The sequence below is a fragment of the Bos mutus genome, chromosome 3 (genome assembly GCF_027580195.1).
Source record: "Bos mutus isolate GX-2022 chromosome 3, NWIPB_WYAK_1.1, whole genome shotgun sequence".
Classification (NCBI taxonomy): Eukaryota; Metazoa; Chordata; class Mammalia; order Artiodactyla; family Bovidae; genus Bos; species Bos mutus.
Window position 1 is genome coordinate 105,909,301 of NC_091619.1, and position 23,189 is coordinate 105,932,489.

The 23,189-nt window shown below is 46.0% G+C and overlaps 1 protein-coding gene across 1 annotated transcript in view; it reads left to right on the forward strand.

Moving 5' to 3' along the window:
• Positions 1 to 15,420: 15,420 nt before the first annotated feature.
• Positions 15,421 to 23,189, forward strand: part of EPHA10 (EPH receptor A10) — a 42,965-nt gene continuing 35,196 nt past the window's right edge. Inside the window, exons 1-3 of the mRNA XM_070365255.1 lie at positions 15,421 to 15,526; positions 17,662 to 17,726; positions 18,430 to 19,108. Of these exons, the coding sequence (XP_070221356.1) occupies positions 15,421 to 15,526; positions 17,662 to 17,726; positions 18,430 to 19,108 (850 nt within the window). The remainder of the gene's footprint in view (positions 15,527 to 17,661; positions 17,727 to 18,429; positions 19,109 to 23,189) is intronic.

Genomic DNA, 23,189 nt, shown 5'->3' on the forward strand with positions numbered 1-23,189 from the left:
TCCTTCTCAAGAAGCCACCAAAGGATATAATAAGAGGATAACTTTAATAGGTGAGGGGGAACTTGGAATCTGGTAAAAAGGAAATCCAACAGAAGGAAAGCTCTAGTGGGCCCCAGGATAACAGGCCAGCTGACCTGCCTCCTGAGAAACCTGTCTGCAGGTCAAGTAGCAACAGTTAGAACCGGACATGGAACAACTAACTGGTTCAAAATTGGGAAAGGAATGCATCCAGGCTGTATAATGTCACCTGACTTATTTAACTCCTATGCAGAGTACATCATGTGAGATGCCATGGGTAAATCACAAGCTGGAATCGACACTGGTGGGAGAAATATCAACAACCTCAGATATGCATATGACACCACTTTAATGGCAGAAAGTAAAGAGGAACTGAGGAGCCTTTTCATTGGAAGGACTGGTGCTGAAATTGAAATTCCAATACTTTGGCCACCTGATGTGAAGAGCTGACTCGTTGGAAAAGCCCCTGATGCTGGGAAAGATTGAGGGCAGGAGGAGAAGAGGGTAAAAATGGATGAGATGGTTGGATGGCATCACGGACTCAATGGACATGAGTTTGAGCAAACTCTGGGAGATAGTGAAGGACACGGAGGCCTGGTGTGCTGGAGTCTATGGGGTCACAAAGAGTTGGACATGACTGAGCAACTGAATGATGAGGATGACAGCTGTGGAAGTCCAAAGAGCAGTCTGCCCCCAGAGGAGCAGGAAGACACCCAGGATGGGCATCTCCAGGAATGACTGAAATTACTCCTTTCACAGTTCTCCTCTTTGATTGCTCCATGTAGTGATATTATTATTTTAGGTTGAGTCTCCAGTAAACTTCATATTTCATATAGTATTTTTCACTATTGTGACAAGTGTGAACCATGATTATACTTCCTTTCTTGTACAATTTTTGTTTCTTCTGGTGTTAACAATTCCTCCTTTTTTCACCATTTGATTTGTTTTCCATATCTTTATTCATCATTGTTTTCCCCAAACTCTCCAACCCAAGATACCTTTGAATACTGTTTCTACACAGTTCCCATATTAGGCTGTCTATCAATCAATGAATTAAATGAAGTGGCCAGGTGATGCTCAGTGCTACAGAGAAAAGCAAAGCAGGAGTAGGGGAAGAGGGAGTGTTAGATTGGGGAAGGTTTGTAATTTTTAGTAGGTTAGTCAGGGAAGACCTCACTGTGAGCCTGACCTGAAGGGAGACATCAAGGACACAAGGCAGACATTTGAAGGATGAGTTTCAAGCAGAGGTGATAGTAAGTTCAAAGTCCTAGAGACAGGAACGTGCCTCATCTATTCTTCGTGCATCTACTAGCATTTTCCCTTGCATGTTTTACAGTCACTTCCATTACCCGCTTCCCCACTGAAGGGCTTTCCAATCTCAAAGACACCTGTATTTAAACTTTAGTCACTCTTAGTGCACTTTTTAATTCTCAGTGTTCAAATGGAGACAAGTCACATCGACTCTGTTTGCCAAACAGTTAGATTCCTTCTTTTTCTGTATTTCCACTGTCACTACCTAAATTCTATAAGAGAATTATAGAGCATTAGTACTGAAAGGGTTCTTAGAGACTATCTAGGATAATTCTCGGAGAAGGCAGTGGCACCCCACTCCAGTACTCTTGCCTGGCAAATCCCATGGACGGAGGAGCCTGGTAGGCTGCAGTCCATGGTGTCTCTAGGAGTCGGACACGACTGAGCGACTTCATTTTCACTTTTCACTTTCATGCCTTGGAGAAGGAAATGGCAACCCACTCCAGTGTTCTTGCCTGGAGAATCCCAGGGACGGGGGAGCCTGGTGGGCTGCCTTCTCTGGGGTCGTACAGAGTTGGACACGACTGAAGCGACTTAGCAGCAGCAGCAGCAGGATAATTCTATCCTATGAGGTGCAAACTAAACTGCCTCTCTGAGAACTCTCTCAACCAGGTCTCTGGAGAGCTAGGCAAAGCTTGGTTACACCACAGCTGAGTCTGCCCATTGCCTGAATTCAGTCCATTTGGCTGCTGCTCAGCAAGTGCTCTTTGCCCTCTGCCTCATTCCTGCCCATCCACCCTAAGGAATAACCTGTGGTCTACCCTGGCAGAGCTTTCCTCAGCTGCCTGTCTGACATGACCTCCTACTCCTGAAGAAATCCAACATTCAGTTACATCAGTCGACTTTCACTATTCCTCCAACACAATATCTTCATCTCTGCCTTTAAGTCTGCTCTTCAATTCTTCTCTTTTCTGGAATAACCTTTCTTTTTCCTTCCTGTTCAAATTCACCCATCTTTAAAGACCTCTTCCAGACCTAGTTTCTCTGTCTGATGGAATGGAGCAGAAGCTAAGTGTTAGGATACTTGGTTGCCCACACCCACTCCCTTGTCTCTGCATCAGTCTTGCATCATGAGTATTGTCTTCCCATTTTACAGGTGAAGAAGTAAAGGCTTACAGAGGTAGAGAGTGGGGTAGGATTTGAGCCTATGTCTGCCTGTGCTCTTAATCATTGTGCAATACTGTCTCCTGAACTAGTGACTGTTAGCTGAATTGTTCATGAACTGCTTCATATATATTAATGGACTCATCACCCCCAATTGACCATGATCCGAAGTTTGTAGAGCAGAGTAGGAAGAAGAAAGAACCCCACTTACTAAAGGGTCCACTTTGTGTCAGACTCAGGACCTTCTGCAGCAAATGTGAGGTAATACCAGGAGATACAACCAGAAATGTTGAAAGTGGTTGACTCTGGGGGAGGAGACTCAGGGAGAGGGGAGGAGAGAGGCTGGGGCTTTCTATTTTAATAATAAGTTGACTTTTAACATTACATATAACTTTGATTAAAAACTGAGAGTGAATTTAAAGAAATTAAATGGATAAGTGAATGTAAATAACCCTTTTAGAATCTTGGATGGGAAGGGAAGAAGGAAATGTAGAGCAGTAGCCATTATATACAATTATACTGGGGCTTCCCTGGAAAACGGAATGGCAACTCACTCCAGTATTCATGCCTGGGAAATCAGAGGAGCCTGGCGGGCTACAGTCCATGGGGTTGCAAAAGAGTCAGACACAACTCAGAGACTAAACAAATACATTTGTACTGAGGATTAAATGAAAACAAGGTATTTAGCATATATTTGACATAGAACCAGTGGCAAGTTTTGTTTTGTTTTTTTCTCCATCATCTCCTTTATTTTTTTTATTGGAGTATAGTTGCTTTGCAATGCTGTACTGGTTTCTGCTGTGCAATGAAATGACTCAGCTATATGTTCACATATCTCCTCTCCCTCGTGGACCTCTCTCCCACCCCTCTCAGTTCAGTTCAGTTCAGTCGCTCAGTCATGTCCAACTCTTTGCGACCCCATGGACTGCAGCATGCCAGGCCTCCCTGTCCATTGCCAACTCCCAGAATTTACTCAAACTCGTGTCCATTGAGTCAGTGATGCCATCCAATAATCTCATCCTCTGTCATCCCCTTCTCCTCCTCCCTCAATCTTTCCCAGCATCAGGGTCTTTTCCAATGAGTCAGTTCTTCCCATCAGGTGGTGAAAGTATTGGAGTTTCAGCCTCAGCATCGGTCCTTCCAATGAATATTCAGGACTGATTTCCTTTAGGATGGACAGGTTGGATCTCCTTGCAGTCCATGGGACTCTCAAGAGTCTTCTCCAACACCACAGTTCAAAAGCATCAATTCTTTGGTGCTCAGCTTTCTTTATAGTCCAACTCTCATATCCATGCATGACTACTGGAAAAACCATACCTTTGACAGACAGACATTTGTCAGCAAAGTAATGTCTCTGCTTTTTAATATGCTGTCTAGTTTGGTCATAGCTTTTCTTCCAAAGAGCAAGTGTGTTTTAATTTCATGGCTGCAGTCACCATCTGCAGTGATTTTGAGCCCCCCAAAATAAAGTCTGTTGCTGTTTCCATTGTTTCCCCATCTATTTACCATGAAGCGATGGGACTGGATGCCATGATCTTAGTTTTCTGAATGTTGAGTTTTAAGCCAACTTTTTCACTCTCCTCTTTCGCTTTCATCAAAAACTCTTTAGTTCTTCACTTTCTGCCATAAGGGTGGTGTCATCTGCCTATCTGAGGTTATTGCTATTTCTCCTGGCAATCTTGATTCCAGCTGATTCACTTGAGTAGGTTTAAATATTTCTGATTGGGGATTTCCCAGGTAGTCGAGTGGTTAAGAATCTGCCTTGCAACACAGGGGATTCAGGTTCTATCTCTGGTCAGGGAACCAAGATCCCCCCTGTATCAGAGCAACAAAGCCCATACACCACAACTCCTGAAGCCTGTGAGCACTGGAGCCGTAACACCATGATCAGAGAGGCCGCAGGCTGCAATGAAAGATCTTAAATGATGCAAGGAAGATTCCATAAGCCACAACTGAGACCCGATGCAGCCAAACAATTAATTTTTTAAATAGCTAAAAATATATTTCTGTCTCTGGCAGACGGATCCTAGAGCAGTCCCCATGATTCCTGTTTCCTGGTGTCCATGTCCTTTTGAAATTCCCTCCCCCTGAGTGTGGGTGGGATCTGTGGCTTACTAGCCAATAGCCAAGACATTCTGGAGATGTAATTAAAGTCCCAAATCACTTGATTCTGTGTTAACTGAAAGGGAAATTATTCTTTATTAATTATGAAAAATCCCTTAAGAGAGGGACTAGATGCCCCATGAGAGGAGAGACTCTCCTGTGGACATGAGGAAGTAAGCAGCTGTGTTGAGAATCTGACAGGGTAAAGAAATCCAGGCTTACAGTCAGGCTTCCCTGGTTGCTCAGCAGTAAAGAATCCGCCTGCCAATGTAGGAGCTGCAGATTCTATCCCTGGGTCAGGAAGATCCCCTGGAGAAGGAAATGGCAACCCACTCCAGTACTCTTGCCTGAGAAATCCCATGGGCAGAGGAGCCTGGCGGGCTATAATCAATAGGTTCACACGGAATCGGACACGACTGAGAATGCACGCACACGTGCATCGTTGTTTACAATGTTGTGTTAGTTTCAGGGGTGCAGCCAAGTGATTATATATCTAATATATATATACACTATTTTCAGAATATTTTCCTTTATAGGTTATCATAAGATACTGAATATAGTTCCCTGTGCTATACAGTAGGTCCTTGTTATCTGTTTTATATATAGCAGTGTATATCTGTAATTCCAGATTTCTAATTTATCCTCCCCCATCTCCTAGGAGTTTTGAATAAGCTAAAGGAAGATGCCATGTGGGAGAAAAGGGAAAGAAAAAGGGAGTGAAGGAGAGAGAGGGAGAGAGAGGTTGAAAATGGATATTTTAAAGACACTGCGAGATAACTGGGAAAGTAGAAAACATGATTTTTTTAAACATAATTTTCAAATAATGTCATATACCAAGAGAGAATATATTTTCCTCTAAAGATTTAAGGAATCTGTGTGATATAGAGAGCACTCACTAAATATTCTGTGGGCTTCCCTACATTTTCCATTCTCCTTATGTAATAGGTAAGAACCTTCATGTTCTATTACAAGTTAATCACTAAAGGGATGTTGCCTATAAGCTTAAATTATACTTAATAGCCCATCTCTGGGAACCCTGCCTCTCGAGTAATGAGTGTTAAGCTAAATTACCTTTATTTAGCTCACAGGAAACATCCTGACCAGGACCACATGTGAATGGCTGCAGGAAGGAAGAAAAGAACACACTCACTCTGGAATCTGGCTGGAACCAGGACTAAACTCTTTCCCTTTTAGAAGCCTGAATTCTAACTCAAGGGAGATGATTCTTTGAGACACTGGTCCACCATTTTCTCTATCTGTTGGCTTTCCAAATAAAGCTGCTATTCTTCACCCCAACAATATTTTGGCCTGTCCTGCGATAGGCAGTAAGAGCTTAGACTCAGTATCATTTGCAGTTAGGATGGGTCTATGTGGCTGGATCTAGCCAATGATCCATGAGCAGACATGACTTTCGCTACTTCTGAGCATTCACTAGTTAAGAGTTTGTGTGTCTCATCCATCACCCTCTTTTCCTGTCACATGTGCCCAGTGGTGCCGGGTCAAGGTGTCAAAGCTTCTGTCAGCCTCTTTCCCTGAGGACTGAATAAACAGAGTCCCTACCTTACCAGACACATAATGAAAGCTAAAAATAAATTTACTAAGTCACTGAAATTTGGAGGTTTGTCTGTTGCAGCAGCTGGCAGTTAAATTACATGGATACTCTTAGGCTATGTTCACATCCCCGGAGGCCCTCTGTCTTCCAGTCATTCCTCTGCACAAGTTCTTTTTTTTTCCAGATTCCCAGGACTCTTAGTCCGCTGCTCTTCATATTGCAGACCTGGAGATGTGATATGTATGGCATGCTTTTATATTCTTTGAGGATATTGTGTTAGTCGCATACAAATTTAGAGTTGTTTTCTTCCTAGTTTATTGGCGTTTTAGTCATTATGCAGTATCTGCTGATGCTTCTTGCCTTGAAGTCTGATTTGTTGTATATTAGTTTAGCTTCGCTGATTTTCTTTGAGCTACTCCTTGTATAGTATGTCTTTTACAACCTTTAAGGTACCTGTATCCTTATATTTCAGATTTTTTAAAGCAATAAAAAGTTGCTTTGCGGGACTTCCCTGGTGATCCCATGGCTGAGACTCTGCACTCCCGATGTGGGGAGACCGGGCTCAATCCCTGGTCAGAAAACTAGATCCTGCTTGCTACAACTAAGACCCAGCACAGCCGAATAAGTTAAAAAATAATTAAAACACTAATTGGACACTTTTGTTCTTTAAGTTTATTCCACTCAAGTTTAAAATATGTACTTATACGTTTGAGTTTCAAAACATCATCGTACTTGTTTTCTACTTGTCCCATATGTTCAGTGTTCCTTTTTTCCCTCTCTTCTTTTAAATCTTTTTAAGATTGTTTTTATTATTCCATATTTTCCTACATTCACTTGTTTCATATACAGGTATAGTTTTTTAAACTATTTTTCCATGATTGCCACGGTGATTACACCAGGCATCCTTAATTTGTTAAAGTTTAACATAAATTAATTCTTGTACTACTTCTTGAACAATGAAAGAATCTTGAAATACTTTAATTCCATTTATCAGTTCCCACACTGTGTGCCATTTAAAATTTTCCATATGTTTAAAGCTCTGCCAGACACTTTTTGCATTATATACTCAGTGTTCATTTATTTTTACCCATAGGTTTACCTTTTATCTTGTTCTATATTTCTTCCTTCATAGTCATACTTCCCTTTGGGTTTATTTTCATTCTGCTTGAAAAATTCTCTTTAGCATTTCTTTTCGTGTGGGCCTGTTGATGAGCAAATTTTTTTTTCAGATTTTGATAGTCTGAAAACACACATTTTTCTTTCATTTTTGAATGATATATTCACTGGGTATGAAAGTTTATATTAACTATTATTTTCTTTCCACACTTCAAAGATATTGTTTCAGAGACTTCTCTGGAGGTCCAGTGGTTAAGACTCCACATTCCCAATGTAGGCGGCACAGGTTTAATTCCTGGTTAGGGAACAAAGATCCTGCATGCTGCTTGGTGTGGCCAAAAACAAACAAACAAAAAATTCCATCATCTTCTGAATTTTATCATTTATATTATAGAGTCAGTTGTTAGTCTTAATGTTGTTCTTTTGGAGGTAATATATCTCCCCCCAGGCCAATTGCTTTTAATACTTCGTTTTTGGTTTTCAGCAGTTTTACTATGAAGTGTTTAAAGTTTTCTTTGCATTTTTTCTGTGTGGGACTGAGTATATGTTTTTCGTCAATCAGAAAATTTTCAGCTATTCTCTCTTCAAATATTGCTTCTTTCTCACCCTCTCTCTCATATCTTTCCAGGACTCTAATTTATTCTATTTAGGCTTTTTCACCATGTCCCACATGTCTGTTACTCTCTATTTTATATATTTTTAAAATTTATTTCTCTTTCTATATACTTCAGTAAGGATGTTAGTTGAGAGAAGGCAATGGCACCCCACTCCAGTACTCTTGCCTGGAAAATCCTATGGACGGCAGAGCCTGATAGGCTGCAGTCCATGGGGTCGCTAAGAGTCGGACACGACTGAGTGACTTCACTTTCACTTTTCCCTTTCACGCATTGGAGAAGGAAATGGTGACCCACTCCAGTGTTCTTGCCTAAAGAATCCCAGGGATGGGGGAGCCTGGTGGGCTTCCATCTATGGGGTCGCACAGAGTCGGACACAACTGAAGTGACTTAGCAGCAGCAGCAGTAGCAAGGATGTTAGTTACTGATTTATCTTCTAGCTCTTTAGTCCTAAAATGAGCCATGTCTAATCTGATGTTAGGTCCATTTATTGTATTAAATTCATTGTTGTATGTTTGAGTCTTAGGATTGCAATTGTACTTTGGAGATCACCTAGCACTCTACCACAATCCCAGTGGAAATGCTTGCTGTTCTACACAGATCTGTCACATGAACCAAAACAAAATTCTCATTTTTGTTTAAGCCAGTTTTACTCAGTTTTCCAGTTACATACAACTGAAAGCTCTTGAAGTGTTGAGATATTTCTCTTGATGATGTCAAGATGGTTGCCGCAGCAGCAGCAGATGCAGATGCAGATGTCAGATGCAGATATAATATAGAGAAGAAGTGGGATATTGCTGGTCATACATCTCTTTTTTATTAGGAGGGAAAACCTTTTCAAGAACCCCCATCAGAATATCTGGGTTGTGTCACATATCCATGTCTAAGCTAACCATGACACATGGAATGGGATGAAAATGATTAGCCAATAACAATCTTTACTCTTCCCTGAATTTAGTGAGAGGGTTGGTCATCTTCTCTGAGCAAAGGACTATAGAAGATGACCATCCAAACAAACCTGGGCCTCTCTCAACAATTGAAAACATGAGAGGAGCAAGGTCTTGGGCAGATAATCAATGCTGTTTACCTGACTAACAGATGTATTAGTGTGTGTGTGTACAGAAAATACCAGAGGATCTTCAATGGAGGTCCAGTGGTTAAGAGTCCACCTTCCAATGTGAGGGACTCAGGTTCAATCCCTTGTTGGGGAACTAAGATCCCACATGCTGCAGGGCAACTGAGTCCTCCCTTTGCAATGAAGAGCCCTCGCACTGCAAACAAAGACCCATTGCAGCCAAAATAAGATAATTTTTTAAAAAAAGAAAATACCAGGTAGAGTACATATTAATCTCTTAGCATGGTTTAAATTTTGAAATGGGACTCTATGGGATGGAATGAATGGATATTTTCACTTTTTACTTACAGCATTTTTATTAGTTTATGTTATCTTGGTTATTTAAATTTAAAAGGACTGGAATTCCCTGGTGGTCCAGTGGTTAGGACTAAGTGTTTTCTAAGTGTTTGCTTGAGGCCCAGGTTCAATCCCTGGTCTAGTAACTAAGATCCCACAAGTCACGCAGCAAAAGAGAAAATGAAATAATAAACAAATAAATACATGTAAAAGGATTGCTTTGATCTTAAAATGGGCTCTAAGAAATGGAACAAGGATTTAAACAAAAAACAAACAAACAAACAAAAAGAGAGAGAGAGAGAGAAGCATATGTTAGTGGATCCCATCCCTAGCTCTGGCCCCTGTAGAGTCACCAGGTGCCAGCAGCAGGATTATTCTTATCGGGGATTTGGAAGCACAAGGTTCTCAGAGCCTGATGCCATCAAATATTTGAACTATCCAACTCCCTTCTCACACACTCTCAAAGCAGCATAAATTGGCTTCCTATGCACATTTTCTACAGGAGAACAATTTGCTGGACATGGCAATGTGAGCATTCTGACCCCCTTGGCAGTTCCATTTTTCATCATATATTAATAAATTTTTTTTTAATTTCTCAAATAGTGGGCTAAGAGCTGAGCTAGTATTATCAATCTCCCCACACACCCCCACCCCCACCCAATATATGGGCTCTCTCTTAGCGCTGTTAAAGTCAAGTTTATGAGCTCGTACCATGATGAATTCAGCAAGGTAAATGTCACCTCTGAGGCCACTTGGCAGCTGGCTAGCCAGTCTGCTCTGATGACACTCCTGTCTCTTCAAGCACATTTCCTTCAGACTCCTATGCTTTCTAGCCACATTCATCCCAGCCAACTCTCTGTTTATTTATCTTTCATTCTGTCTTTTCCTTTATGACTATCTCTCTCTTCCTACCTCACACCTAACCTTCCTTTACCCTTTCATTTTTTCTTTCTGTTTTTTTACTTTAATTAACCATGGAGTTGAATCATAAAATATACTAGAAAAATGTGACAAGCCCTGAGCTGGGCCATGCATGTAAAATGTATTTTGACCTCACAATAAGTCTGAAAAGTGTTTTTATCCCTATTTCACAGGGAAAGTAGAGGCACATAAAAGCTAAGCACTTATGTTTGATAATTTAAAGTTTTACTGCTTAATTTTCAAAGTCAATAAATTTAGTGTGTTATATTCTCTTTGTCTTAGACAATAAAATTTAAACATTATGTTCGCCTGGGTGTCCTAAGAATTCACCTTTAGGTATGTTTATTTCTGGTCCCATCACTTCATGGGGAATAGATGGGGAAACAGTGGCTGACTTTATTTTGGGGGCTCCAAAATCACTGCAGATGGTGACTGCAGCCATGAAATTAAAAGACGCTTACTCCTTGGAAGGAAAGTTATGACCAACCTAGATAGCATATTCAAAAGCAGAGACATTACTTTGCCAACAAAGGTCTGTCTAGTTAAGGCTATGGTTTTTCCAGTAGTCATGTATGGATGTGAGAGTTGGACTATAAAGAAAGCTGAGCACTGAAGAATTGATGCTTTTGAACTGTGGTGTTGGAGAAGTCTCTTGAGAGTCCCTTGAACAGCAAGGAGATCCAACCAGTCCATTCTAAAGGAGATCAGTCCTGGGTGTTCATTGGAAGGACTGATGCTGAAGCTGAAGCTCCAATACTTTGGCCACCTGATGCGAAGAGCTGACTTATTTGAAAAGACCCTGATGTTGGAAAAGGTTGAGCAGGAGAAGAAGAGGATGACAGAGGATTAGATGGTTGGATGGCATCACCAACTCAATGGACATGAGTTTGGGTAGGCTCCTGGAGTTGGTGATGGACAGGGAGGCCTGGTGTGCTGCAGTTCATGGGGTCACAAAGAGTCGGAGATGACTGAGCGACTGAACTGAACTGATTTCTTTCTTAGGCTGGAGAGTGGGAGATGGAACAGAAGACGAAAGAGACAAACTGGAAATGTTTCCTTGAGCAGTAGGGGCCCCCACTGCTTTTTGCACCTTCCCTGTCCTTTTTCTTGAGAGCAGGACTTAACCCTGACTTCTCTGGAGCAATCTTGGTCCTCTTCATGAAGGAGATGATCTTCTGTGTTTAGCCAGGACAAATGTACTTTCTGCATCTGTGTAAAAGGAAGAGATAAAAATTTCAGCCCCTAGATGTGTAACTTTCAACCACTTGGAGGTGGAGGTTGCAGGGAAGTTGGATCTGCTCCCTGGAAGACCACTTCTCTATATTTGGATGTTGAATTAAACTTCTCAGCTCCACCATGTATTCTCTCAGCATCCTGGAGACAGTGAGGTAGAAGTAGAGAGAAGCATCCTTGCCATCATTACCTCAGATGGGATTTGAGAGGAGTAGCAGAGAAAACTGCCTCTTGAGAAATCTGTATGCAGGTCAGGAAGCAACAGTTAGAACTGGACATGGAACAATGGACTGGTTCCAAATAGGAAAAGGAGTAGTCAAGGCTGTATATTGTCATCCTGCTTATTTAACTAATATGCAGAGTACATCATGAGAAATGCTGGAATGGAAGAAACACAAGCTGGAATCAAGATTGCAGGGAGAAATATCAATAACCTCAGATATGCAGATGACACCACCCTTATGGCAGAAAGTGAAGAGGAACTAAAAAGCCTCTTGATGAAGGTGAAAGTGGAGAGTGAAAAAGTTGGCTTAAAGCTCAACATTCAGAAAACAAAGATCATGGCATCCGGTCCCATCACTTCATGGGAAATAGATGGGGAAACAGTGTCAGACTTTATTTTTTGGGGGCTCCAAAATCACTGCAGATGGTGATTGCAGCCATGAAATTAAAAGACGCTTACTCCTTGGAAGGAAAGTTATGACCAACCTAGATAGCATATTCAAAAGCAGAGACATTACTTTGCCAACAAAGGTCCGTCTTGCCAACAAAGGTCAAGGCTATGGTTTTTCCTGTGGTCATGTATGGATGTGAGAGTTGGACTGTGAAGAAGGCTGAGCACCGAAGAATTGATACTTTTGAACTGTGGTGTTGGAAAAGACGTTTGAGAGTCCCTTGGACTGCAAGGAGATCCAACCAGTTCATTTCTGAAGGAGATCAGCCCTGGGATTTCTTTGGAAGGAATGATGCTAAAGCTGAAACTCCAGTACTTTGGCCACCTCATGTGAAGAGTTGACTCATTGGAAAAGACTCTGATGCTGGGAGGGATTGGGGGCAGGAGCAGAAGGGGACGACAGAGGATGAGATGGCTGGATGGCATCACTGACTCGATGGAAGTGAGTCTGAGTGAACTCCTGGAGTTGGTGATGGACAGGGAGGCCTGGCGTGCTGCGATTCATGGGGTTGCAAAAAGTCGGACACGACTGAGTGACTGAACTGAACTGGAAGGGTTCCAGGACCCTCCACTCTTATTCCAGGGAGTAAGGCTGATTGTCTTCTAGAGACTTGAATATTTGGATCTTGGTTATAGGCCGAAAGGGCAGGCAGAGAGACTTGGGCTGAGAATCAGTGCAGCAGCAGAAAAGTCCTATGTCCAGTTGAAAATAGAGGGTCCTGACCGTGGTAGGTTCAGCACCATGGAAAGAAACAAGACTGCCCTTAACCCTTGGTCTCATAATTAAGTACCATGGACAGAACCCACTGAAGCACCGCCCCCTTCCACCCCCCACCCCGCCAACGGCGTGCAGGCTTGCTGTTCTATGGAGGGATCTAACCTGGTTCCTGGTTGACTGCCTCTAGCACTTAAAGCTCACAATAAACCACAGTTCAGTTTCCATCTGAAGCCCTCCTGAATTTCTTTACTGAGGTGTCTATTCCACAGCCTCCTGGTGAGAGTGGAGTCGCCTTAGAGCGACTCTTATTAAGATCCAGCTGATTTGCATATATCTGCATACACAGGGGGCTTCTCCGTTCTGCTTTTATTATAGATGAATTGTTCAGATGAAGAAAGACAAGGTGTATTTCACTTCTTCTTTTCCTCTTCTTTCCCTATTCTTAGGGTCTTGATCTGGTGATTTCCCCGAGAAGCCTGCAGGGGTGTGTGATAGGAGAGGTGGGAAACAGACTCCAGACAACCAGGTATTTGTTGGGTCATTCTGTGTGGTTTTCCTCGGATAATTTCCTCCATCTTCTTGACTTCTGAATGATCCTTGTGAGGATCACAGGAGGCTGCATTTTGTTTTAGCACATGGGGTCAGAACCTCTGGGTTGAAGTTCCTGGAGTTCAGGGAAGAAGCTATGGCTGGAGCCTTAGAGACTGCAAAAAGGATGGGACCCCGTTTTGAAGAGAGGGATGAGGAGTGGTTGAGTGAGGACTCATTTTGAAATGAAAGGAGTCCTGGGTCTCTAAGCAGCTTCTAAAAATACCATCTCCCAGCGCTGGGGAAAGGGGGAGGGGAAAATCGAGCGTGTAGAGAATAAAGATGGGAAGGAGGTGGGGGTGTAAGAGCCCTTCTTCAGGTAGATCTGATTTCAGAGCCTCCGCCTGCATCCAAGGGCCGGCAGGGATGCCACACCTCCGTATGCTTCCTCAGCGAGCTTCGGTCTTCTTCGGTCTCCGAGCCTCAGCCTCTCCTGATGACCTTTCTTTGTGCGGGCTAAGGAACTCAATTTCTCCCAGCCTCTCTTCCTACTGTTGCTGTCCAGCAAGTATGTCTGTGAGTAAGCTTGTACACATACCACACACATACACACACGAAGTGACACATGAAAGTGGTTTGTAAATGACCAATGCTCTATGATGTCAGAAATTTTAATTCCGTTTAGTGCTCATGGAAGTATGGACTGTGCAGAGACAGGGCGATTCACTCAGGTATTCTCAGCACAGAACATGGCACCCGGTGAGTGTTGGCTGAAGGGTGTGGAGTACATATATAAAAAATGCACAGACATCCAGGCCATGCAGGACTCACATTCATTCTCAAGGCTTCTCTAGCTAATATAGCCTCCAAAGGAGAGGGGTTAGGCCCCCAAGAAAAGAGCTCTGAAAAGCCACAGGGTGGGTGGAGCTTTCTCTGCTCACGTTCAGTCCAGACGGTGGCGCTCAGTAGCCGCCTCCCTCATCCTGGAGGGCTCCAGCCCTTCCCACCATCAACGCCTTAAACCCTCAGCCAGCACATAAATGACCTTCACAAGACAGAGGTCGTGCTCCACGTTTCCTTTCGACTCCTTCAGGGCTGGGTGAACTCTGTGAGGACTACTCCTCCTCTCTCGCTGATGCCTGGGAGTCTGGCCGCTGCTTTCCTCACGAGTCCCCGAGTGGGCGGAGAGCGTTTATAAAGGGGGGAACTCCAGGCTCTGAGCAGACTGGGGAAAGGGGTGGTCGCGGAGAGGGCTGCCTGTGTCCTGGCTGCAGAAGCAAGAACCTGGGGAATCACTCGTTCATGCAAAATCTATCAACCGCCCATCCCGGCGTTCACATGATTCCCCAGCCTCGGAAGAGCTGCTGGTAGTGTGGCACTGTGTCTTCCACTTTACTCTCCTTTCTCGTGTAGCTCTCGGGGTCGTGCTTGGCCTCTTCCTCCCCGGTGTGTGTCTGTGTGTGTGTGTGTGTGTGTGAGAGAGAGAGAGAGAGAGAGAGAGAGAGAGAGAATGAAGGCGGGGAGAAAGGGGGCGGGGTGGAGCCACGAGATACCAAAAGCTGCAGATACAAGAAGAAGACAAGGGCTAGAAGATAGAGGAGCTTCCCAGAGCTTCGGGTCGGGACACCAGTCTTCAAAACCTCCTGCAAGTCCTGGGTACTAGGGGTCTTCCAGGTTAGCTCAGAGGCTGTTTAAGTGTCGCTGCCTCGGCGCGGTTTGCTCCTCCTTAAGCCACGCCCACATTGCCTGTTTCTCAGGAATGAGAGGCTAAGGTTCAGCGCTCTGGGCCACCTACGGCAGGTCATCCCTCTCCCCATGAACCGAACCAGGTCTCAGGGCTGCCCCACCCCCCATGGTTTGGAGACTGGCGGGACCCCTTCCTTCTCCCCCTCCAATTTGCTGTTCCGCCTCTGGCCTGTGAAACTCCACCTCTCCACCTTCTCCTGGCGGGGATTGGTGGACTTCCCGCGGTGGTACATAGGGATTGGTGCCCATGGATGATGGTCACCGGCGAGATCCCGCCCCACAGCCAGCGCTAGGGTCTGGGGGCACTGCTCAGCGGTGCTGGGGCTGGCGCGGCTTGAGCCGCCGCCGCACTGACAGCTCGGTCTGCGGACCATGGAGACCGGCGCCGGCCCGCATCCGCTGCGCCTGTTCATCTGCCTGATGCCGCTGTGTCTCGCCTTGCTTTTGGGGCCGGGGAGGCCAGGGACCGCAGAGGAAGGTGAGGAAACTGGTGGCTGTTTTGGAGGCTTGGATGCCAAAAGATAGGAAGCTGAAGAACCGGGGTGCTTGAGGAAGGAGTCATACGAAGAGACTGGAGTCTGTATTGGGGTTTGAAGCAAGCGGACAGCGAGAAGCAAAGAACTGGAGAGAGAGGAAAAGGTGGCTAAGCAACGAAGAAGAGAGGAGCACTGAGGAGCTCGGGGGCTGGAGACCTGGGAGGCTGGGGAAGAAAGAGACCAGGAAGCCAGACGTGGGAGCCAGAGGCGACGGTTCAGGGGCCGGTGAGACGGACAGGCTGAGCAATTGGAGGTGGAAGGTGTGGGGGCAGGGAGATGCGGAGGTGAAATCTGAGTATAAGGAGATGGGATGGAGCCGGAACAGTGGGGAGTCTAGGGGACCACTGCGTGGCAAACAGAAGGTGGAGCGCTGGTGGGGCGACGAGGGCGGGCGGTCTGGTGGCAAATGTGGGTGAGAGGGCGTGGGGTGGGGGATTGGGGGTAAGAGTCTGGGAGCTGTCCGACGTGCTGACCAGAGGGAGCTGTCCGCAGTGCTGAATTTGGAGTGTAGCCTAACCAGCGCAATCTGCGTTGCCGGGTTCGGTGGTGCTCGCTGTACCAGAGACTGCGTTTTGCGTCTGACCCTGAATTTGAGAGAGCTGTACACTCAGTTAAATCCAGAGGCGTAATATCCAGGTGCAGGAGCTGGAGGAGCTGGAATCTGAGGCGTTGGCCTCGGGGTTGTTTTGGGCGCTAGATCTCTGATGCTTTCCAATATGCAATTCCGATGTGCTGTCGGTTACACCGAAATCGGGAAGCTGTCAGTGGTCCTGCTCATTGTCGCTGACACCTCTGGGGCCAACCCCTTTAAAGGGCTCACCTTGGAGCCACACCCCCTTGCTTAAGCTCCAGATGAGTAATCTTCAACGATTTGGGGATGGCCTGGGCTTCTGGCTCTGAGCTGCTGCTGTGCTATTCTAACCAGTGTTTCTCTGGAACCCATATTGACAGCAGAATTCAGACTGCAGGTCAGATGCCTCATGGGGGAAGAAAGTGACCACATGCATCTCTGGTTTAGAAGGGGTCATGGCTTTATATATTAAAGGAATCCTGATAATCTTTCAAAAGCAGTGGAGATGACAGCCCCTGGGAAAGGGGCTGATTGAGGAGGTAAAGATTTTTACTTTTTTTGCTGCTGGCAGGGTCTCTCTACTTCGTTTTCCCCAGAGGCTCTGGGAGTCAAACTAAAAAGTTCAAGTCTCCCCTATCCCTGGTGACCCCAGACCTCAGAAGAACCCATGAGTATGAGTGAATTCAGGAATGTGTACAAGAATTCTCGGATATGATCACTTTCTCCCTCTTCTTGACACTCAGTTATAATTTGGGAGATCTGGGAAGGTGGGGGGGGGTCACTGATCCCCCCATTTTAGAGCCAATCTTAGAGCACATGTCATGGATTCCATGCAAGGCTGAATAATGACTCTCCAAATATTTCCATACCTGAATCCCCAAAACCTGTGAATATTATCATAAATGGCAATAGACTTTGCAGGTATGGCTAAGGGTCTTGAGATGGAGAGGTTACACTGGATTATATGGGTGACCCGATTACAATCACAATGGCCCTTATAAGAGAGCCACAGAAGTCAGAGTTAGAGAAGGAAACAGGCTGGAATGATGTGTTTTGAAGATGGAGGAGGGGGCCACAAGCCAAGGAATCCAGGTGGCCACTAGAAGCTAAAGGAGGCAAGGAAATGGATTCTCCCATTTGAGCCTCCGGAAGGGACCAGTCTTTCCAACACCCTGACTTTAGACCAGTGAAACTGATTTTCAACTGCTGACCTCCAGAACTGTAATATAATAAAGTTTTGTTGTTTTAAGCCACTAAATTTGTGGTAATTTGTTACAGCAGTCATAGAAAACTAATACAGGCTCCTTCCCTAATCATTGTGGCTACCTTTCTTTAGACTAGACCTACTCATGCCTTATCATGGGGATATATGAAGTGGGAAAAACTTGTCTGTATCCTTCACCACATTCTCTGTTTTCTCAGTCAGCAAATTTCAAGTGAACTCACCAAAGGTTCTCACCCCGCCACCCCGAACTTTCTGACATTTCTGTTCTTCCCTCTCTCTAGTCATCCTTTTGGATTCCAAAGCTTCCCAAGCTGAGCTGGGCTGGACTGCACTGCCAAGTAATGGGGTAAGTGTAAACCTTTCCCTCTCTGTCCCAAGGAGCTCCTGGTGGTCCAGGACTCAGCCCCTTTATCTCTCCATGGCTACATCAGATCAAAATGCTCCTGAGAGCATGTAGTCTCCAGCAGCCCTGGCTTCAAGCCAGAGTGGCCTATTAGAAAATGTTGACTCTTCAGTCAGACCGCAAAAAAAAAAAAACAAAAAAAAACTGATAAGAGAACTGGGTGTGTCTAGGAACAGACAGCATCTGGATGGAACCAATGCTGGACGGTGCCTTGCACCCAGTAGGTCCACTAAGCAATGTTGTTGACTGATGGATTGACAGGATAAGCAAGACTTGGAATCCTAAAAGGGGCTTGGAAACTTGGGGTAATCGGGGGAGATGTGATGGTGTGACAGCAGCTTAGTGTTGTGGAAAGAGCACGGGGTGGAGAGCAAGGAGACTTCTTACTTCTGCTACAAGAGGAAGTGTCTATCCACTCAAGTCACCCCTCTCTGGAGCCTGTTTTCCCTGTCAACTGGACCTAAGTTGTCTCCAAGGTTTCTCCCAGCTCTGCGTCTTATAATTTCAGGGGTGTGTATGGGGAAGGAGGGGAGAAGAGAATGCAAAATGATGGGGAATGGGGACTTCAGCCCCAGTCAACGCCAGGGCTCGACCTCTTGGGGGCGCCTTGGCTCTAAGCCGCCCACATGTTTGTTCTCTTCCCCAGTGGGAGGAGATCAGCGGCGTGGACGAGCACGACCGTCCCATTCGCACATACCAGGTGTGCAACGTGCTGGAGCCCAACCAGGACAACTGGCTGCAGACTGGCTGGATCGGCCGCGGCCGCGGGCAGCGCATCTTCGTGGAGCTGCAGTTCACACTGCGTGACTGCAGCAGCATCCCTGGAGCCGCAGGCACCTGCAAGGAGACTTTCAATGTCTACTACCTGGAAACCGAGGCCGATTTGGGCCGCGGGCGTACCCGCCCAGGTGGCAGCCGGCCCCGTAAGATCGACACAATCGCGGCAGATGAGAGCTTCACTCAGGGCGACCTGGGTGAGCGCAAGATGAAGCTGAACACAGAGGTGCGCGAGATCGGTCCGCTCAGCCGGCGGGGTTTCCACCTGGCCTTCCAGGACGTGGGCGCATGCGTGGCTCTAGTCTCGGTGCGAGTCTACTACAAGCAGTGCCGCGCCACGGTGCGGGGCTTGGCGGCGTTCCCAGCCACCGCAGCCGAGAGCGCCTTCTCCACGCTGGTGGAGGTGACCGGAACATGCGTGGCACACTCAGAAGGGGAGCCCGGCAGCCCCCCGCGCATGCACTGCGGCGCCGATGGCGAGTGGCTGGTGCCCGTGGGCCGGTGCAGCTGCAGTGCGGGATTCCAAGAACGCGGTGACATCTGTGAAGGTATCCAGCGCCCTGGGGGGTGTGGTGTGGGAGTGTAGCCCGCAGGTGGCAGTTGCGAGAGAGTGTGTCCTAGATGAAAGAGGCAGGAGGGGGAGTGGGGAAGTCGTGGGGTATGGAGCTGGGAGTCCTGACTTTTTGTGGTGCTCCCAGTGGGTGCAGCCAGGACCAGTGAGTGAAGTTAATGAGAGATGGATTTGACTGCATACAACGGGTCATCAGGGACCTGTATTTCAGGCACCATGATAAACACCTCACACAGACCTTCTTATTTATTCACAGCAATAAAAACATCTTTATCCCTGTTTTGCAGATAAGGAAACAGGCTCAGAGAGATTAACACCTCACTTGCAGTTAAGAAACAGGGAACTGAGTTTTAAATCCAGATTTGCCCAACTCTCAGGTTCTTTTTACTACACCATGCTGCCTCCCCTGTGCATTGGAAAGAACTCTACAATAGCCCAGCTCTATTAGCTAGAAGCTGCTGGGATTGGTTACATTAGAGGGAGTGAGCTCCCTGTCACCAACAATATACAAGTCAGAGGCTGGCAGGAGGATTCTTGAGCTGGAGAGAGAGATTGGGAAATTGCACTAGGTCACTACTAAGATCCCACCCAACTCTCTGAACTAGAGTCACTGTGCCCCCGGGGGAGATCCTTCATGTTGGGGGTTCTGTTAGACTCTCTGGTCTGTGGGGGCACCAGGAACAGGTCTCTCTTTCTCTATCTGTAGCTCTGAGGACTGAGGGTAAGAATGGGGTGTGAACCATGTGCACTTAATGAAGAAAGACCAAGTGATGCTTTTTCTAAGCCAGGTCCTTCTCTTGGTGCCAGGGCAACAAAAATGAATCAGGCAAAATTTCAACTCTTGAGAAATTCATAGTCTAAGTGGAAAGATGTAAACATTTAAAAGTCACAACAGGATGATGTATGAGCTAATAGAGAGATTGATACAGTGGTGGGAAGACAGTGGGAGAAGTGACTAAACGTGCTCTCATCCCTTTGTTCAGTCATCCATTCAACATGAGTTGAGAACACCTCACCTGCATTTATTGAGGGTGTGTGATATGTTTATAAATGAATGTCACCATCTTTTCCCTGAGGCTCTTGTGGTTCAGTAACAGACTTGGAGATAAAAACTTTTCTGGGCTCTTCAGGAAAGGTTGGGATCCACTTCTGGGTTCTCCAAACCTGTATTTCTACATCGTCTATTTACCCCATGGTCTGCAGTGACCTCTAGTGTTTCTATCACTCGACTAGGAACTTCTTGAGCTCAGACAATGGGTTGTATTATCTTAGCAGCTCCAGTGTCCATAATGGGACATATGGTAGGTGCTCAATGGAAATGTACTGGGTGAGTGAGCAGTTAGCATAAAGAGTGATACATATCAATAGAAATCTGAGGAAGCCTGGAGACAGGAGAACCCAATTCTAAGTGTAGAGAGAGATGTTGATAAGGCCTTTCTTCCAGGTAGCCAAGAGAATTCTGAGGTAAGAGACTGTGTATGTAGAAGCATGGAGGCAGGCGAGAACATGGCATGCTTGGGGCTCAGCAAGTCAGCATGGATACAGAAGAGGGCACTTGGGGATGCGCGGGTGAAGGGGCTGGAAAAGAGGAGTGGCAATTCATGAAGGGCTTGAGTGGGGATAAAGAAGGGATAAAGAGCTTAGACTTCATGCTTTAGACCATTAGGGAGAGTTTGAAGCAGAGATCTGACTAATTCAGATTTGTATTTTCAAAATATCACTTGAGCTGCTATTACAAAGAAAAAGCTGGAGAAGGAAGGATTAGAGGCCAGAAGTTGAGGAAGGATGATGATGTAATAGTTCAGGAGAAGGAGCACGGGTTCTGAACCAAGGGAGTAGCAGAGCTCACTGAGTGACAAGGATGGATGTAATAACAAGAAAACCTCCACAGCACTTGGTGACCATTGATTTCAAAGGAGGAAGGAGTCCATTTTGACTGATCTGCATCCAGAGGATGGAATGGACATATGGTAATTCACTGGAGTAGAGAACACAGGGCATGAATGCACATAAAGAATTGATGGTGTCCATGGTGCACTCAAATAGAGGTAGCTAGAAAGCAGGTCTGGAGCTCAGCAACAGAGAGATAGATGCGACTTGAAGCTATGGGTTTGGTTGGGACAGACCAGGGAGAATGTGTGGGGTAAGAAGCAAGGCGGCCAATGATGAAGTCTCACAGAACAGCAACATACAAAGGGGAGCTATAAAGAAGACTGCAAGGCAGTGATCAGAGGCTGGAGGAGAGTGTGATTTCATGGCAGCCAAGGATGATGGAGGGCCTCCTGGGTGGCTCAGTGGTAAAGAATCTGCCTGCCAAGCAGGAAACCTGGATTTGTTCCCTGGGTCAGGCTGACCCCCTGGAGAAGGAAATGGCAACCCACTCCAGTATTCTTGCCTGGAAAATCCCATGGACAGAGGAGCCTGGCGGGCTACAGTCCATGGGGTAAAGAGAGTCGGACATGACTTAGCAGCTAAACAGCAACAAGAATGATGGAAGTTCCAGGAGGGGATGGCCTGCAGTGTTGGTGAGCCATCGGGTAATGCAAGGATTGGTCGATGTCTGCCTAGTGGCCCTGGTGAGAGCAGTTTCAGCTGAGTGATGGAGGTCTTACCAGCTGCAGCAGGTAAGAGGATGAAGGAAATTGAAGAGCTAAAGGCAGGGAATGTAAACACTCTCTGGAGGCTGCGTTTGAAAGGGGAGAAGAGGGCATGATGTCTTGAGGAGGACATTGGGTGGAGAGAGGATTTTTTTTACTGTAGATGAGAGGGAGCCTTGTTTACACAGGAGGTGGGGAGCCAAAGGGGTACCAAATTGGGGGAGGCCATCGGCCTCTGGGGAAGAAGTAATTTATTACTGATGTGGATCAGAATTGCTGATGCATGCTGCTAACAAAAAGCAGGCCACGTTTTACTCAGTTTTATTGTTTTTAAATACAGTGCCCTGCTGCCCACACCTTAAATGGACTGTTTTTATGGCTCCACTCCCTGTACTGTTACCGGAAAGAGCTGATAGAGAAGAGAATTACCAACCGATGGCCTCTCTTCTCTCTGTGGGTTAGGAGGGGTCACCTGTACCAGTGGACAGGGGAATCTTGCTCTGCTTTACTCACCTCTGCTTTACTGCAGCTCCAGAGCCTAGAACAGCACCTGGCTCATAGCTGATGCTAAAAAATTGTTGAATGAATGGATCAGGGACTTCAGGAGTGGATTTAGATATACATTCTAGGCAATCACACACACACACACACACACACACACACACAGACTCAGGAACCCAATCCCACTTCTGACTTTGGCTGAGACCAGACAAAGGCCATTTGTAATGGCATCAGCTCTGCCTTAGGGAGTAAGGACATGGGGAGGGTGCCAGGCAAAGCTTCACAAGGGAGATTATTTTGAACTAGGATTTGGAGAAACATAGGCCTTTGCCAGGAGAGAAGGTGCATAAGACACTATGGGACAAGATGCAGAGGTGGAAAAGGAAAAGTTCAGTGTGGCATGGGTGGGGTAGGCATTGGGGAGCTGTTGGAGGGTTTCAAAAAGGGAAATGAAATGGTCAGGTTTGTATTTTAAAAGGGAAGGCTTTGCAAGTGTTTTCTGTAGCTATTACAGAGCCCTCTCTGAAGACAGACACACAGAGGCATCTCTCTTTAATGGCCATGACTCTTGTTGCTCCTCTCCCAGCCACCAGAGGAATTATTGAAAGATGCGGGGTTTCCCTTGGTGGAAAAAGTCAGTGTATGACTCGTGTCTTCAAATCTCTGTAGGACTGCCCTGGAGCAGAGGGACCCAAGCAGACATGCTGAGGCTCCACAGGGTACATCAAGTCCCTGCGATGGAGAGGCATGAGGCGGGTTACATGCAGAGAGGCTGATTTGGGCTCAGCATGAAGGCCTGCGTGCTCAGTTGCCAAGTCGCTAAGTTATGTCCAATTCTTTGCAACGCCAAGGACTGTAGCCCACCAAGCTTTTCTGTCCATGGAATTTTCCAGGCAAGAATACTGGAGCAGGTTGCCATTTCCTTCTCCAGGGGATCTTCCTGACCCAGGGATCGAACCT